This window comes from Lutjanus erythropterus, chromosome 20 (assembly GCF_056507025.1).
Source record: "Lutjanus erythropterus isolate fLutEry1 chromosome 20, fLutEry1.hap2, whole genome shotgun sequence".
Taxonomy (NCBI): Eukaryota; Metazoa; Chordata; class Actinopteri; order Lutjaniformes; family Lutjanidae; genus Lutjanus; species Lutjanus erythropterus.
The window spans coordinates 17,336,372-17,354,660 of NC_139336.1; the positions used below are offsets into that span (position 1 = coordinate 17,336,372).

Genomic DNA, 18,289 nt, shown 5'->3' on the forward strand with positions numbered 1-18,289 from the left:
CCGCGGCCGAGCGAGCCCTCTTCTGTTCTCCATTGTGCCCCATTCATGTTCTGGTTAAAGGGGCATTTCCCGTAAAATAAAAACACACTCACGCGGCTACAGTAGCATACATGCGAACATAACTGAACATTTTCGCTCTTCTAGTCGCACAACCTTAGCTAATTCACCGCAGTGTGTTTGTTTTATATTTGGAGGGGGCTCCATTATTACTATTGCAATATTTCAAATCAGGGGAGACTAGGGGCGATTGTAACAGGGGGGAAATGTAACTCATTCAGTTCCACCAATCAGAAACAAGCTACAGTGATGACACTTGGGCCCTGTGTCCAAAAAAGCATTTTTTTTTCTCATCACTGAAAACACCAGGCGCTCTTCTGAAAATGAGAGCGTTGTGGAGGCACAGAGTTATTTCAGCTGCTCTGATACAGAATATCCATGGAGGTAACAGTTAATTCATGTTTTGCAAGGGATTTATCTGATAGTTTGAGTTATCAGCATATACTGAACACAGGGTAGAGTAGCAGCTCTGGATGAAGGCAAGGCTGAAACACAAAGGGAGAGAAGACGGACACGCCGGTCTTTGTGGGTTCATGAGATTTTGTGGGCGACAAAACATCTTTATGGATTGTGATTGAGCCCAATTCATTGATTATGAGCGGGTCACAGTTTGTGGCAGCCTATTCGTCCCGCCCTTCCTCCACTGTGATTGGACAGCTGGGTAAAGGGATGGTCACAAGTGCCACATTTCATCAGTGTTAAGGGAAAAAAAAAAACTGCATATGCTTTTTAGCAGAGTGTAAATATGCAACATTCCCATTAGAAACAATATGCTGGCCCCAGAAAAAAAAAAGCTTTGGTGGATACAGCCCCTGAGGTCTTCCCTATTTTTGATTAAAACTAAGAAATCAGTCCATATATGTATTTGCTTATTCCAGTTTGTTAATATTGCACCTCCATAAAGTTGAAGGATTTGCAAGCAGTGGTTGAGATACATTTACTTAAATACTGTACTCAAGTACATATTTATACTTGAGTATTTTCTTTTCATGCCACTTTCTACTTTTGGTTTGACAAAACAAGCATTGTGAGGATGTGACTTTGGTCTTGGAGTAATCATGACAACGTTTATTTATTTACTTTTATTTATTTTATTTTTTTTAGAATTTTTACAAACTGAACAGTTAATCAGTTAATGTAGAAAATAATCTGCAGAATAATCCATAAAAAGTAATCATTAGTTACAGTACAATACAAAAACACATTTACCTGATTATTTGTTTACTAAAGTTAGATTTACATTGCAGGACTTTTACCTGAGTATTTTTACAGTGTGGTATTAGTACTTTTACTAAAGTAAAGGATCTGAATATATCCACCACTGCAAGAGACTGATTTTGATATTAATGGTCAAAATTAATGCTACAGGAAACAATTTATTCAGACTTTTAGTTCCTATGGATCTCCCCCGGATTGTACATTTCCCATAATGCACGTCAGCCTTAACAAAACTCCTTCAGTTCCACATAAGACATTATTCACTTTTGTTTCCAGGCTGTGTTATACATTAATGTGTTCACTGGTTTTCATGTGTAAAGTCATCATGTATCATCTCAAAGGTTGAAGGACTGTGAGTCAGACACGTCACATTCATGATATGGGTTGATGTCGCAACAGCACTGCAATGAAACTTATTAATGCAGGTAAGAACGTGTCTGAGCTGTAAGGTTGTTGTTTATGCTATCTGTAAGATGAGATAATGCTGCCCCCAGGACCACTTTACTGCCTGTGTGTTTGTCATGAACCAAATCCATTAATTCAAAACAAATGTTTAAACTGTTTCATTTACTGCCAGTGTGAATCTTCGAAATCAGGTAATTTGGGAATTATTGTGGAAACAATCAGAGACAGAAAATGGGAAAGATCAAGAGAGAGTGTAACACAGAAACACAGAAGCTTGCTCATACATTAGTCTGGTTATTCAAGGTGTGTCCTCTTTTATATGAAATGTTGCCTCAACAAGTGCTACGACTCCAGTTTAAAGACCAACACAGAATGCAGACAGGAACATGGAGTCTTAGTAAATATCAAGACAGTGACATCTAGTGGAAAAACCTGTTACTACCCTGTTGCTCTGTAAGTGTTTTACATTTGATTATGTTCAAAAATTTGTTGAATACATGTGTAGCACACACACTTTACTAATTACCATGTAAGTGACAGGACAATATCTCAGTCCTATGGTTTTGATGTTATTAAAGGGATAGTTCAGGGTTTTTTCTTTTAACTTAAGTTGTATTAAGTTGCATTCTACTATCCATACTGGGTGTATTACTTGCATTACATGGTGATGGGCATGCCCCCGGACTTTGTTTTGGAAAAAGGCTGTTTGACAGCAGGGTAAAGCTGTGAAAATATTCTACACATAGAGTACTTCTTCTTAGTCATTTGGCCAAAAAATTACTAACTAACTAACTAATGATAAGGCAATGTCTTGCCTTAGAGAAATTAACCCTTGCTATCAAGGCAGGGCTGATACCTTTTAGAAAATATGGGAGAAATTCCTACATTTTAAAAAAAAAAACTGTGATTTTGATGGATTAGTGTGAAGGATATTACAGGATACTGCAAAGCTTCTTTTGTATTCTTTTGTAATTAATGAAAACTTAATAAACATTTTACATTTCCCATAGACTATTTAATCAAATTCGAGTTGTTGAAGTTTTTTTTAATATATATTTTAAAATTATAGGATAAGATAAGCTAAACTTTATTCATCCCCCACCGTAGAAATTCATATGTTGAATCAGCTCAAAAAGTACAGGCAGGGGTGAATGATAACAGACTACCTATCAAATAAAGATAAAATAATTTAATATAAAATGATTTTAAAAATATAAAGTATTAAATGTGGCAAACGATACACTCAAGAATATAATACGTTTCACACATAAAAATATATGGATGAATATATGGACATATAACTGTGAAGGATAATTGCACATATGTTTTAATACACATGGTTTGTAGCACTACAATAAAAATAAAATGGAAAAAAATGTAACTAGTGTTGTCTCATAAAGGATAATTTCACAGAGAATCAGACTGGATTGCACAGAATACAAGCAGCAAACATTTCACAGATTGATTTACAGATTGAAAAATACATATTGCACAGAAGATGATTTAACAGTAGAAATTGTAAATACACATTATATTGCACAGGGTAATTGTAATTGGTAATTGGTAATAGAGGGGTAACAGTATGTATAAAAAAATGAATATTGATGATATATTATGTTATATGGTAATACAATATGTATAGATATTAGTATGAAATGCACCCTGAGACATAGAATGGTGCAAATCAGTTGTATGCTGATGTTATAAGTGAATAGTGATATAACAAACACATAACAGTGCTATGGTAGGTCATGCTGGTGTTAAAGAGTCTGACAGCTGTTGGGATGAAGGACCTTATTATTATTATTATTTGTTTAGATTATTTACTTACCTGGTTTGTTAAATCTTAGTTATATTATTGTTGGTATTTATCTTGTTTTTGGATGGCGCTGTGTGAAGAGAGGTAAATGGGGTGGGACGAGGGTGAGTGGGGAGACGCATTTATTTGTCTTGATGTATTACAAAGCAAGATGCCAATGATATACATATTTGTAAAAGTAAACTGACTGCTTACATGATATTAATATTGCAATATTATGTTGTATATTATAGCATAATATTAATCTGAATTGTTTATGACCTACATTTGAAACAAAATGGTCTACAAACAAGCTGGGGTTCAGCCGAGGTTTCGTAAATGACGTTCCTGTCATGTGACCAAAATCAAAGAGTCTTACTGTACGAGAGAGATATCTCCCGTACGAGCAAGGCTTCAACACTAGTTAGCGTGAACAGAGTTTCTTCTATTTGCCTGATGAATATTAGAGCACTGTCACATTTTATCTACATCTTGTATTAATTTGCTGCTCTAAATATAGCACTGTAGTGTATTGGTCACGGCTGAATGCTCCGGTGGGCTGTCGGCTGTCGAAGAAAGCGGAAGGTGTCCGTGGGGTGGTGTTTCACTCCGGATGTGTGTCTTTGCTCGGTCGAGCAAGTTCCTGGGCCATCAAAACAAAACGACCACACACATAAACACAGGCTAATGTCAGTGAAAGTCGCTGCTGTCAGATATCTGTCTGCTGTCTCATCATGCTACTGAAATCCTGCTGCATTTACAGCACCGGAGTTTTATCTATACTTATTTTAATTTCGGGCATCGCTTTGGTCTTGTCTAACGTGTTTCCACATTTTCTACAGTCGCTGGTTGCAAAGGTAAGCATCTTATTTAGGCTAACAGGTTTTATAACAGCCGTTAACGACAGATAATCGCGCGATAAGCTAACTTTAGCTAAACCTAGATATTTTGGTAGCAGCTGATGTTAGCTAGCTTGATCTGACAAAACCCGAGTGAGTCTGTCGTGTTTCGATTTATCGTGAAAATGTTTGTTGAACATCTTTAGGTCTGTAGCGAACTTGAATATTTTACACATGACTCACATGTAGGAATGTAGTTAGTTTCACTTACTATGTAAATACTGTCACAGACAAGTACAGCTACTATTAGTCAGTTTAGCTTGTTTATAACTGTTATTATGTTAGTTTACACTATGAATTTTGCAGTGTTGGAGAGTAACTACATTACTGCAGTACATTTACTGAAGTACTGCTCTTAAGTTACAATTTTGACATACTTGTACTTAACTTGAGTATTTCCATTTTGTGCAGTTGTACACTTCACCTCCACTGTATTTCAGAGACAAATATTGTTTATTTCACCACATTTATTTTCCACTGATAGTTACTAATTACTTTTTACATATGATATGCTTATATGATATAATCCAGACATATACTATTAATCTACCCAGTAATGTACAGATAGAGCTGCAATTATTTAATTAATTGATAAGTTGATCAAAAGAAAATTAGTTCTTAACGATTTTGTTAATTGATAATTTTTCTGCTTCCAGCTTCCTAAATGTTAAGGATTTGCTGCTCTTCTTGGTCATTTATTATAACATTTTGTATGCCACTAGAATTAACATTATTATCATAAACTCTTTGTTTTATGTAATGTTACACAGTCAAATCACCTGGATAACTGGCATAGCTTTCAGTTTGTTTGTTTTTTAAAGTCTATTCTGGCCAGCTTTTACTTAAGTAAACATTCAAAAGTAGCATTAGAATACTTAAATTTTAAAACTTAAAGTACTCACTTTGCAGGATGGCCCATTTCAGAATAATAAAATATTTATCAGTGGATTATAACTAGTGATGCAATAATGTGTTCACCACCTGAATGGTGGGGCTAATTTAAACTACTGTTCTGCTGTCAGATGTATTGGAGTAAAAAAAGACAATATTTCTCTCTGAGGTGTAGTGGAGTAGAAGTAGATAGTATTGGAAATCAAAGTATAAGCACCTCAGAATTTAGAGAATGTACTTTCCCCCCACCACTTGTGACATATGGTGACAGCTAATCCTAAGGCTGATTTCACCAGTTGCAGCATGTTTATGCAGCAATGGTGCAATTGTCATATGATGTGAGGACAGCTTAGTCAGCAGCAGTCCATTCGTCTGAAGTCACGCATTTGCTCCTGACTGTGCAGGACAAAGTAACCCACTGCCCTTTGTCCCCCATAGGAGGTAGTTTTGAAGAATGGCACAGAGGCATTTGAGGCCTGGGAGAATCCTCCAGCCCCTATTTACATGCAGTTTTACTTCTTTAATCTGACAAATCCCCTGGAGGTGCTGGATGGGGACAGGCCTGCTGTGGTGGAGATTGGACCATATACATACAGGTGAGAGAGGAATAGGAGAAACACCTCATTCTTATTTCTCTATTCATATTGTATAAAGCAGAAGTGCAGATTTCACAGTAAAACGAAGCAGCCACACTTATCTAAAGGAGAGAAAGACAAACACCATTTAATTCAAGATGTGTCCTCCTAAACTGTGAACATAATTCAAGAACAAAAACAGACTGCTATACTACTGAGCACAATGCTAAACAAATGTGCATGTTTGCATACAATGGAAACAAAGTCTGTCATCCTTCAAGGTAGAAAGGTGCCACAAAGCTGATGATCAGATTAACTGAAACACAGAGAAGACAAAAAAGACAGAAACATACACAGGACAGTGGCACACATGGAGGCACAGCATGCACAAGCAATGTTTTATAAAATGTAATACAAATTCTTCTTCACCTGAAAGAATAATCACCTGTCTCTGAATTTGCTGAGTTGAAAGGATTACAGCAAGTAAATATAAGTTTGCATAATAGTAATAATAGACTTTTTTTTAGAGTTAACTTTTACTTTATTTTATTAAAGAAAGAAAGCAGGAGCACTTTTGGTTAAAAGGAAAAACTTTTTTTAACAAACAAAAAAGCTGATGATGCTATACACATCAGATTTATTATTTGATAAAGGACAGTTTTTCCAGTCCTGATTGTATTTTTTTTTAATGTCATGTTAAAAATTGTATCATAGAATTTTTTTTTATCATGCTATATTGGGTACATCCCTAATAATAAGTGTGATCACAGTGCACCGTGTAGGGAAATTGTTCAGGCTGATAAAAGCACTAAAGCTGCCACACAGAGACTTTATAGCACTCCAAAATATGTTTCTTTTATTTTGAAAAGGCTTTCCCTCAGATGTTTTATGTATTTTGTTTTGTTTTTCAATACCACAATGTACCTACTGTAAATAGAGGACCAAATATAATACTTTAAAAAATAATTTTAAATCCGTGTTTTTACCATAACTAAATAATTGTCTTTTCAGAAATGACAGTGACAGCTGGCAGAGACAGAAGCAGAGAGATATTAATGTGGTCCTGTCTCTGGCCAGCTTGAGGCAGCTTGTTCGCCTCTCCACTCTCTGCACTGACAGACACAGTAGCTTTGTACAGCTTCCAGTCAGTCTCGCATTTTCCTGTGCCAAAGCGGCTCTATAATAATATAATGGTAGTACAGCACTTTTATTTGCCAATCAAATACTTGAAATGCCAGTTACATTCTTTGGTACCACACACCTGAGATGGTTTTCTTTTCTTTTTTCTTTCTTTCTTTTTTGGCAATGAGCTTCATTATTGTCCCCTCTGAAACTCTGATCACTTTTTTTTTTGCAGTTTTAGGGATCTCACGTTGAGCTGTTCAGAAAAGGCCATTATTACTCATTTCACTCAGTTTATTAAACTTTCACATTTATATATTTGAAGTTGCACAAAGATGATAATTAGCTGTGTGGAACAGATGAGAGTTACCTTTATATGGGGAAGTTTTTCATTTTTCTGGATTGCCAGTGAGTGCATCACAGTAGCTGTCACCATTGCTCAACAACCGCAAAGATTTGTTTTCTTTTAACAGTCATGTGAAATTGAGTCAGAAACGGAAATAGAAACTCCTTCTTCCTGCATTGTGCTACATTTAAGCCAGATATATGACTTTCAGTACAGAACTATCAGCAATGAACTTCCTTCAACTTTAACTTAGTTGTTGTATTTTTGTACACAGGGAGTACCGGCCAATGGAGGAAGTGAACTTCCAGGATAATGGCACCAAAGTAACAGCTGTCAACACTAAGACTTACATATTCCAGCGTAACATGTCCCGAGGTCCAGAGAGTGATCTTATCAGAACGGTCAACATCCCTGCAGTGGTGAGACACAAAAATCATACATCGAGTCACAGCTGTATTATTTTAAATGGCTTGTCTAAAAAAAATGTAGATGTTATTATATTTATGCATGTTTTGTCCTTTTTCCCAGTTTAGACTGCAAAATACTGAAATAAACTTTACCTGGCACAATAATGCAGTAGTGTAACTGCACACTTCACAGTTCAGTACATGTTATCTCATAGTTTTAATCTAATAAAATGTCTTAAATACTTCTTTTGTTACTTGTTACTGAAGTAAATGATTCCTTCTATTAAGTAGTCTTTTTGAAACTTATGCCATTTATTGTTTACACAACAAGTGGTCCTTAACAAGTTCCCTTCCTTGCTTTGTCCTGGTAGACGGTCATGGAGAAATTCAAGGACAACTTTGTCGCGGCCAATCTGATCTCCTCCTACATGTCGGGCACAGATGAAGGCCTGTTCGTCACCCGCACAGTGGGAGAGCTGCTGTGGGGTTATGAAGATGGCCTGCTCAAAGCACTTAAACTTGTAGAACCTACGCTGGATGACGTTTTTGGACTCTTCTATAAGGTCTCATTTAATATAATGGATACGTTACTACATACTGAACCTTGTACAGACGGGAGTGTGGCTATTCATAAAAAGATCTAAAGATATCAGATAATTTCAATGAAAGTTAAGAGTCTAATTAGACTGGATTGCAGGTTTTTTGTTTTTTTTTCTGTTGCAGGTGTTCCCCCTAGTATTTCCCTCGCCCTGTATCTTACGATCTCATTTTCTTTAGATCGTCGCTGCTGTCATTGCCAGTCAAAGCAAATTTCTTAATATTGCATTTGGGCTCACAAACAGGTCCAGATGTTTAACCTGGTGGATATCTCTAGTTCTTCAGCTGATTTGCCTCTGATTGATCGTTTGTGATGTCCAAACACTGAGGGGCGATTGAGACAAAATCAAATATCACAATAAGAGCTCCACTAATTAATTGATTAGTTGCCAACTATTAAATTAATCGCCAACTATTTTGATAATTGTTTGACTGATTTGAGTGTCAAAGGTCAGAATTCTCTGACTTCAGTTTCTTAAATGTGAATATTTTCTTTTCTCTGACATTAAACTGAATATGTTTGGGTTGTGGACAAAATCATCTTGGGCTGTGGGTATAGGCCAAACAACTAATCGATTAATTAAGAAAGTAATTGACAGAATAAATAACAGTGAAAAGTAATCATTGGTTGCTGTCCTCATAACAATATTTTTGATCAGTTACCTCAGTATTGACATTGTGACACTATTATTATAACACAATGGGATTTCTGATCAGTAATCATCAGTAATGTGCATATAATGGCTAAGTGGGTAAAGACAAATAACAGAACAGCTAGAACAGAAACTTGCATAACTTTCCTGTAATGCAGCCTTTAAAACCAGGAAAAGACAACACTTCTGTCATATCTTCAAGACGATATCTAGTCACATGTCGCAATATCAATATATTGCCCAACCCCAGTATAAACTATACTAAGTACAACTAAGTATGTTTTCAAGGTGCTAATAGGTGGATTTTATCACCTACCCAGGCGTCCTCTTTCCACCTGATTCTCGTCTTTATGCTAAGCTAAGCTAGCTGACATCAATCTTCTCACCTAACTCTTGGCAAGAAAGTGAATAAATATAATTTTCCAAAATGTCGAACAGTTTCTCTGTGGTCAGCAGATGAGGTGCAGAACCTCAATTGTTGGCTAAACATTTGACATAACCTTTAGCAGAACAAATGCTGGTACGTAAACATGATAGATACAGACGCAAGAGATGCTTCATGAACTGTTATAAAACATCATGAAATCTTTTACCCCTGGACTGGGCTGGGAGCCAGCCATCCACTTCCTCACTAAAAGCAAGAGGGGTAATGAAACACTTAGAAACCTAATTTCCCACAAATTATAGCTATTACATTTACTTTAAAATTCATTTCCAAAACCCAATGTAAATTGGAAATCGTGACATGAAGCGGCAGTTTGGTGTGATCAGAGTGGAGGGAAAAACCATTCTCAGCCGATGGACTATGACTAAACAGGAAAGCAAAATAATTTGTTTTTGATTGTTAAAGCTCCAAAGATAATAGATTGTGTGAAGTGCAGGGGGAAGTGTTTTATGAGGCACCGTGAACCCTTGTGTTTTTTTCCTCTTTCAAGTGTGAGAGCTGTTTGTTAAAAATAGTCCTGTTTTTCCTCACAGAGCAATGCTTCCAACGATGGTGAATATGTGTTCTTCACTGGCACACAAAACTACAAAGACTTTGCTAGAGTGGATACGTGGAACGGTGAAAGGTAATTATCTGATCTCCACTCTCCTCCAGCAATAAATGACAATGGCTGAATGATATTTATCTGTAGCTCTGTAAAGAAAATTTGAGTATAATTGATTACATGTAGTTTTAATGGTTGAGAATTGATAACACATGATTGTATCAATACAAGACAGGAATGTGATGAAAGCTAGTTTCATCCTGTTGATATGATGCTGTCCATGTGTCTTTCATCACAGCTGTTCATGTCGGAAAGACACTGATATTAATCCTCCTTTGTCTTTAGACATTTTCTTTCATCTTTGTCTCTCCTTTAAAACTTTATCGTTTCAGACTCCACTGTTGTGTCTGTTGTGTCTGACACTGCACTTTAAGGAATAGTTTGATGTTTTGGGAAATACACACGAATTTGCTCTTTGCATAGATTTGGATGAGAAGGACGATACCATCCCCATATCTGTCAGTTAAATATAAAGCTAACGCCAGGATATGGCTGGCTTAGCTTAGCACAAAAACTCAAACTATTCCTTAAACACACAAAGGAATGCTGTTTAGCAAAAGCAGCTTTAGCCAAGCTGTAACTGACCTACAAGCATTTTCAGTCATGACCTACTGCACTAAGGAAAACATTTAAAAAACACATTTTTTTGCCCAACAAATTGGTTAGCAACAGAAGTATTACAGTTCTGTATTTTTCATTAATTTATGTTTTTATTTTGTTTTTAGTTTCAGTTTTGTATTCAGTCTAGTTTCAGTTTCTAGAGTGGCTTTGCTCATTTTAGTTTAGTTTTTATTGTTTGTTTCAGTCATATATAGGCATTGGTAATTAATTGACAGTTTCATAACTTACTAACTTAACTCATTGTAGTATGCTAAACTATTTTATCCTTGATTAGTAGTCCTTCAGTTAAGCTGGAACAGAGAGCAATTATTAAATTGTTGGGTTCAGGTCATTCTAAATGCATGAAACTCCTCAAACATTAATAATATTATTTTTTGTGCGTATGCATGCAGCTCACTGAATTGGTGGACGTCTGACGAGTGCAATATGATCAATGGAACCAATGGTGCGTCTTTCCATCCAGTCATCACTAAGAATGAGACACTCTACATGTTCTCCTCTGATCTGTGCAGGTGAGTGGACTGCAGAGTGTTTCGCAGACAGCTAAGGACCATGACTGTGGAACACTAATGTCCACAAATGTAACTGAGCATACACCAAATCATTGTACATAATGTGTACATGTCATACAGTAGAAGTCAGGTGTCATGGATGCACATCTCCTGGGCTTTTTTAAGTGTATACCCCTTGCCTCACCCTCCCCTTCCAAATGTTGTGTCCCTGTACAGCTATCTAGAGTCTTTGTTTGGTTTGTCTGTTCTGGACTACTGTAGAAATATGGTGGTGCAACATGGTGGCCTCTAAATATAAATGGCTCAATATAAGGTGAATAAAGCACAACAGTTCTCATTTACAGGTGATTATACACCTATGAAAACATATTTATCAATATTCTATCTGATTTTTTGCAATATACTGTCAATAAATCCCTTTAAATCTTACACACTGGATCTTTACATGAGTGTAGGTTTTGTTTTTATTTTCTCTTCTATTTATTTTGAGTGTAGCTTGGGTGTAGCTTGTCTGGAGAAGTTGCACAGCAGTTTTGTGTCCTCTCCTCTTTGTCCTTCTCTTGAGCCGGACTGTGGTGACTGATACCGGATGTCCAAATAATATAAATAACATGAGATTGATTTCAATTAAGGTTCTCCGCTTCCTCTTTTGCTGATTCATTCTTTCTCTGGTTTTATCCACCTGGCTTGGCTAGTGAAATGGCTCTCCACTCAGTCGTCTTAAGAAAGTCTTCCTAAGCCTTTCCCCAAGAAGTATTCATGTCTGGATATTAGATTAGGGGTACCAGTTTAGCCTGGCTGGTCAGTGTAGGTTTCTTGAATGAGGTCACAGTTAGCTTACTACCTCTTTAGAGGTGCTGAAAACAACTGATATCAGCTCTGTCTGACTGTTCACTCATCAGAACTGAGACTGCAACATATGCATGTCAGCTAACTGCTGACTGAGGTTGTGAGAAGGTTAATGAGGCAGTAACATGTCAAAGACCAGCACAACCTTTTAAACACTACTTGGAAAACCTGCTTGTGCCGTGCAGATTTTCTGTAAATCAGCTTACCACAAAGCTCATATACAAAACTCCCTCTTTTTTTTTTTCCAGAATTTATTTGTGCTTGTAAAGATTAACCAGCATCTGGCCCTGTTTCCAAGGTCTATATACGCTCTATATGAGGAGGATGTGACGGTAAAGAGGGTCCCCGGGTATCGCTTCAGCCCCCCCAGCAAGGTGTTTGCCAATCTGACTGTGAACCCAGCCAACGCAGGATTCTGTGTCCCTGCTGGAAACTGCCTGGGCTCTGGCGTGCTGAACGTCAGCGCATGTAAACAAGGTGGGCAGCGCAATAAGCAGCTGATCTGTATGTTTCATAGTGTCACGTAGGCAAGTGTTTCTCAGAACGTGAAATGCAATCTCAGATCTTCTTATTCTGTCTGAATCTCTTGTGTGTTCAGGAGCTCCCATCATCATGTCCTCACCGCACTTTTACATGGCTGACGAAAAATTTGTTCAGGATGTTTTTGGCATGAGGCCAACAAAGGAGCAGCACCAGACTACGATTGATATCAATCCGGTAGGAATTTCAACTTGAATTCTTAAAGTTCTGCTCCAGACATGTTTTTAAGACAGACAACAGTACTCTGCTTGAAATGATAATTTCTGTTTGTCCCTTAAAGAAAGTTAGATTAAAGGGATGGTTTGTATTCTTTGAAGTGGGGTCATATGAGGTACTTATCCATAGTTAGCAGCAACAGTACTGGTGAGCTAGGTAATGCTGTGGACAGGATCAGCAAAAAAATGTATTTTAGCCACTTAAAAAACAATCCACCCAAAAAAGAAAAACAATATTATTATAAGTGTGAACTATATTTAGAATAGTTGTATCACTCTACCTTACTGTCAGGCAGCTTTTTTTCCCCCATGGAAACCACTGTTAAATAAGCCAAATATTTCTATCTCCAAAGCCACCAGTCTCTTTTGCCAAAAAACAGTAATTTTAACTTGCAAAACATGCTGCCTTGATCTGCTAGTCTGTTTGTGTTATTGTGAGAATATATTAGGTGAATCTGTACAAACCTTGTAAAACACTGAAATCACACAATAACACAAACAATCTAACCAATAGAAGCAGCAGAAGACATGCAACTTTGTTGTTCTGTGAGGTAAAATTACTGTTATTATTATGTTACTGTGGTAATGGGGAAAGAGTGATTTAAGGAGCATCATAACTTTGATTTCCCATCAGAAGAGGATTTCTGATGGCAAAATAAAGCAGTGAAAATGATGTAAATATAGAATGCACCTAATTGATATTGATCTTTTTAGGTTGGCCTTTTTTAGGTTGCCAAAATATGTTTTGTTGCTGGCCCTGTCCACAGCAGTGTGTTGCTTAGCTTCCTACATGATTCTCCTGTTGCTTCTCTAAATTTGGGGTGTGCTAAATGCATCTACTGTAGGTAATACACAGACTATGTATAAGTACCTAACATTGATGTTCATTCATGTTTTTACCGCTAGGTGGTGAACTATCTCAGCTTTTCTGACTGCTAGCCAATGGTTAGCCATGAAGCAGTGCTTCTGTATTTTTCTTTTTTTTTTTTAAACAGTGGTTAAAAATTAAAGCAGAGGTGCATGGAACGGAGCTGTCACCGAAGATAAGCTTTAACAGCTCTTATCATGCGTAATACTGTAATAACTTGTCTGAGCCTGCCGTAAATCCTTGATAAGGGGAAGCAGACTGAAAAACATTTCTAGCAGCAGAATGTGGCACTGGACATCTGATATATACTGAAAGACAGTATTTTTATTTTTTGAACAGTTATAAAAATAGGAGCCAATAAATTGCAGATAGTGATTAACCCTTGGGGTTTTTTTTTATTCTGGTCCTGAATAAGACACTAATTTTACTGCTGCAAGAAAGCAGATGGACTACAAAGACATAAACAGAGCAAGACAGATTCCTGTTTGTGTCTCTCCTCAGATTGGTATCTATTCTTGGCAGCCATGCAGTTCTTGCTCTGCATGAAGACTTTATTTAACTCCTTTCTTCTTGCTACAGTATATTTTTAGAGCTCTGCACTGATACAGTTTGGATCTACAGTAGTAAACTGAAGTTTAGTGTTAGATAAGCATAATAAAAAAAAGGATAGTGATGCATCAGTGTCAAAGTTGGTGAAATATTTCAGGAGGTTTTTCCTGTTTTCCTAACCCAGCCTGCAGCTGTCACACGTATACTTTCATACTTAGTCACGTACACCTCATTAACACCAGCAAGTAAGGAGGCGGCATCATGAGGTGAAACCAGTAAACAAGCTACTGTTTTATCTGTTTATCCTTCTTCCTAAACTATAATCTTCGCGGTGCCCCTACATCAGATTATTGGGACTGGTCAAAGTCCTGTGACATCTGTCATAAATACTGGCTTGTGGCACTTTGTACATCTTCATGGGTAGATCAAACCAACTAAACTGACAGATTTAGGGCTGTGGTTCTCACTTGGGCCGCCTACAATAAAGATGTATGTGGATAGATTTCTGTTGAAAAATTCACTGGGGTGTATGCAGCATGAGTAGGTTGGCGTGTCAGTGCTAGTGGTGGGAATCACCAGAGTTCCCATGACAATATTATTATTGCAGTTTTAAAAATTTATTGCAATTGATTACTGCAATAATATATTGTGATTTCTTGTCTTTTTATCGACTGCAAATTATGGAAAATGTCCACATCTTTTTTTCTAATAAGATCAATTTTCAGTCTCACTTCAATCATTTCTGTTGCATTAACATGGGATTATCAAGCAGACAAATTATTGCCACACAAAATATCATGATTCTATATATCTATTGCCCCCCACCCCTATATAGTACACTAATTGAAAACAGCATCATAAAGGTCTTGAACATTATACACCAGACATCTTTTAAATCTCAATGTTATGAAGGTAGAAGGCTTGGTGATATCGCGACAGACAATGACATCATTGTTTGAATGGGTGAACACAGCCTCCATCTTTCATGTGTTCAACCACCTTGAAAAGATCAGCATTGCGATATTTGTGCATATCCAACAACCTGTTGATTGCCAAGTAGGGCGGCACAATTTATTGAAATATTACTGTAATTGCAAAATGGCCAAGTGCAATATCCATATGGCAATTATTTGACAAAGAGATGCAGTGGGCTGCAAGTCTTGTTCTCCAGATATAAGAAGACATGTTTTTTTTTTGCTACAGACTAAAACAAATGTCACATTATCATGATTTTAATGTGATGCAAAAAAATCAAACTGTGAATCATAGTGCAATATCTGTCAAAATAATCACAGTATGATTTTTTTTTACCATATTGATTTTGCAGCCACATTGCCAAGTCTTTCATAGTGTTTAAAAGTTGTTGTGTTTCCCCCTCTTGACCAGAAATGTGGTATTTTCTCTTGTTCATGCCTCTCTACCTCAGCCTTGCATGTCCAAAGAATGCTCCTAAAATTAGAATAATATATCCTTATATAACCTAATATCTTAATTGGAAAATGCTATATTCAAAATAAGGGCTAATTCAGAATGTCCAAACAAAATATGTTTACATGACCTGCAACAATGAATAAATGAATGAATATAAATGTAGTCACTGAGGCATAAATTTTCATACATCAAGAGCGACAGGTGTGAATACAGTTTTGCACACAGGTCAGTTCTGTTTAAGTTTCTCTTGAACCATTTGTTCCCTGTGTTTAATGTTTAATTCTGTTTTGCAGCTAACAGGAATCATCCTGCAAGCAGCAAAGCGGCTCCAGGTCAACGTCTATTTGGAGAAAATTCCCACCTTCAGGTAATCGGCTCATTGCTTTCATCAGTCATCAGTAGTGAAGATGCTTTTACCATAAACCACATTTTCACCATATTGGCTTTAATAAAGGCGTGGTGACTGATGACTGCCTGAGTCTAGGGAGGGTTGCCAGTAAGATGACTGTAAAGTAATCATGCCACCATCATCACTGTGACTGGACTTTTGGACGGTTGAGGCTCACTTGTTATGCATCTCCATGGCATCTGAAGGAACAACAGTGATGAAATTACACATTTTGTGAATGTCTCTTTCCCATTTATTGATAAACAAACCGACGATTGTTGATGTGCTAATAAGGACAATGAAATACATCATTATGATAGTTGTTCAAACATTGTGAAGAATTGTATTTTTCTTTCAGTCAAACAGGAAACGTGAGGACAGTGATCTTTCCTGTGGTTTATCTCAATGAGGTACAAAAAAAACCACAAAAACACATGCACCATTTTGTCATTTACACTGAACACTGGTTGGCTCACAGATTATCAGCAATTCAAATCCAGGCCACAGTCAAAGGACAAATAGGTTCACTGACCTTGTTCACATTTTGCCCATCTGTGCGTCACACTTTTATTACGTGTCATACACAGTATGTCACAGACAATCTTAACATTATTTCAAAATGATGCATCTCATTGCTGAATTCAGCTATTCAAACATTACAATAGTTGGCCCACATTGTAATGTTTGTGTGTTTTTAAAGTTCAGTTTAAAGTTGCAGATTGGCTTATACAGTGGTTTGTTCATGAGGTGGTCAACCTGTGTTATTTAGTCTGAATTAAAATGAGTTCCAGTCATTTTTCAATATACAGATTACTTTTGTTTTGTTTTGGTCTTTAAAATTTACCTGGATTTAATTGCTGATGTGTCTGCATAGATCTGGCAATAAATAGACAGTTTAAAATTCAGTGGAAGTTTTAATTTCAACATAAAGTATTCAGTAGCAGTTAAATTTCACAAGTGAGTTGTATATCAAATTCTAACTCTTCTGGCCTTCTTAGCTTTCAAATAAATTACAGACGTGAAATGTCAGGATAGCACAGTATAATGTATAATAGACGTCTTTTTGTTCGTTATGCTCAACTCTACCTCTGATCTTGCTCTCCTGCCATCTTCCCAGAGCGTCGTCATTGACGACACGTCAGCCATGAAGCTGCAGGTGATTGTTATGGAGCAGAATGTCATCGTGAACATTCCCTTCATGCTGATTGGTATCGGCATCATCCTGGGAGGAATCTTCATGTTCCTGATGTGTCGACAGAAGATCCCTGAGGTGAGACATTAATGAGTTTGTGTTGTCATTACAGCTGCAACTAACAATTATTTTCTGTAAAGATTAATTTGTTGATGTGTAGTTTATGAAATGTCAAAAAACATGAAAGATGCTAGTAATAAGCTCCTGTGTTGTTTTTAATTGTTAATAATTCATTATTAATATTTTGTCAAATGACAGTCTGTTTACTTTGAGTATGATTTTCTGTCGTTTGTACTTTTTTCAGAGACAGTGTTATAGTGGCAAATTAACAAGGCCAGCGTTTATGTTAATTGTGTAAAATTAATTATTTACCTACAAATGTTCAACTAGTAGACATATTTTTCAGCGCTGTCTTAACATAACATATTTGTGTCTGGTTTGATTTTTCAGAGCACTGCTGCTGAGCGACTGCCCCTGCTCTCATCATAGCACCAGACAGGAAGTGAAAGGAGGAGGATGGCCATGTTTTCAGTGTAATTCAGCATTCAACAGTTCAATCAATCTAACCTGCAAGTGACATTTTCCATTAATAACCAGAATTCCACCTTTTAACCCTTTTTTTTTTATCTAATGGTTTTATGAAAGATGATGAAGAGGGCTGTGTTGTTTGTTACTGCGTTGGGGTCAATATCTTCCTTTCAAGTCCACTGTAATGATGCTAAAATTCCTATTTTTTAATTAAATCTTAAATTAAGTATATTTTTCTTTTTACTTGTAAATATGGGATTTTGAAATAAAAACGTGAATTCAAATTACCAGCCAAATATAATTTGATTGGTTCATAGTCGACTCTCCAGACAATTCAGACCTCCTGGAATTTAAATGAAGAAAACGAAGTGTCATTATTTGATCGTGCCCCGTATGTTTTGTGTCAATTCGCTGCTGAGTGTGTGCAGAAGAGGAACAGTTACAGAACTGCACAAAACAGTGATGAAGAAATGCTGTCAGCATGTTTTAGTCTGGTCTGGTTTTAAATTGTTGAGGGATCAGTAAAGTTGTGTCTAAAAGGGAACTCTAGATTTGTGAAATGCTTGTGAGATTTGTATG

At 36.7% G+C, this 18,289-nt stretch overlaps 1 protein-coding gene across 1 annotated transcript; it reads left to right on the plus strand.

The window, feature by feature from the left end:
* The first annotated feature begins 4,106 nt into the window (after positions 1 to 4,106).
* Positions 4,107 to 17,941, plus strand: scarb2c (scavenger receptor class B, member 2c). Its single transcript, XM_084745937.1, has 12 exons — positions 4,107 to 4,335; positions 5,707 to 5,864; positions 7,586 to 7,730; positions 8,090 to 8,281; positions 9,947 to 10,038; positions 11,031 to 11,150; positions 12,298 to 12,476; positions 12,598 to 12,716; positions 15,896 to 15,969; positions 16,349 to 16,400; positions 17,108 to 17,260; positions 17,633 to 17,941. The coding sequence occupies exons 1-12, from the start codon at positions 4,213 to 4,215 to the stop codon at positions 17,669 to 17,671; spliced, it is 1,446 nt and encodes a 481-aa protein (XP_084602063.1). The 5' UTR covers positions 4,107 to 4,212; the 3' UTR covers positions 17,672 to 17,941.
* The last annotated feature ends 348 nt before the right edge of the window (positions 17,942 to 18,289 follow it).

Coding starts and splice junctions, on each gene's coding strand:
- scarb2c (XM_084745937.1), top strand. CDS start 4,213: ATGCTACTGAAATCCTGCTGCATTTACAGCACCGGAGTTTTATCTATA. Junction 5,865..7,585: donor ATTGGACCATATACATACAG/GTGAGAGAGGAA, acceptor TTTTGTACACAG/GGAGTACCGGCCAATGGAGG. Junction 8,282..9,946: donor TTTTTGGACTCTTCTATAAG/GTCTCATTTAAT, acceptor TTTTCCTCACAG/AGCAATGCTTCCAACGATGG.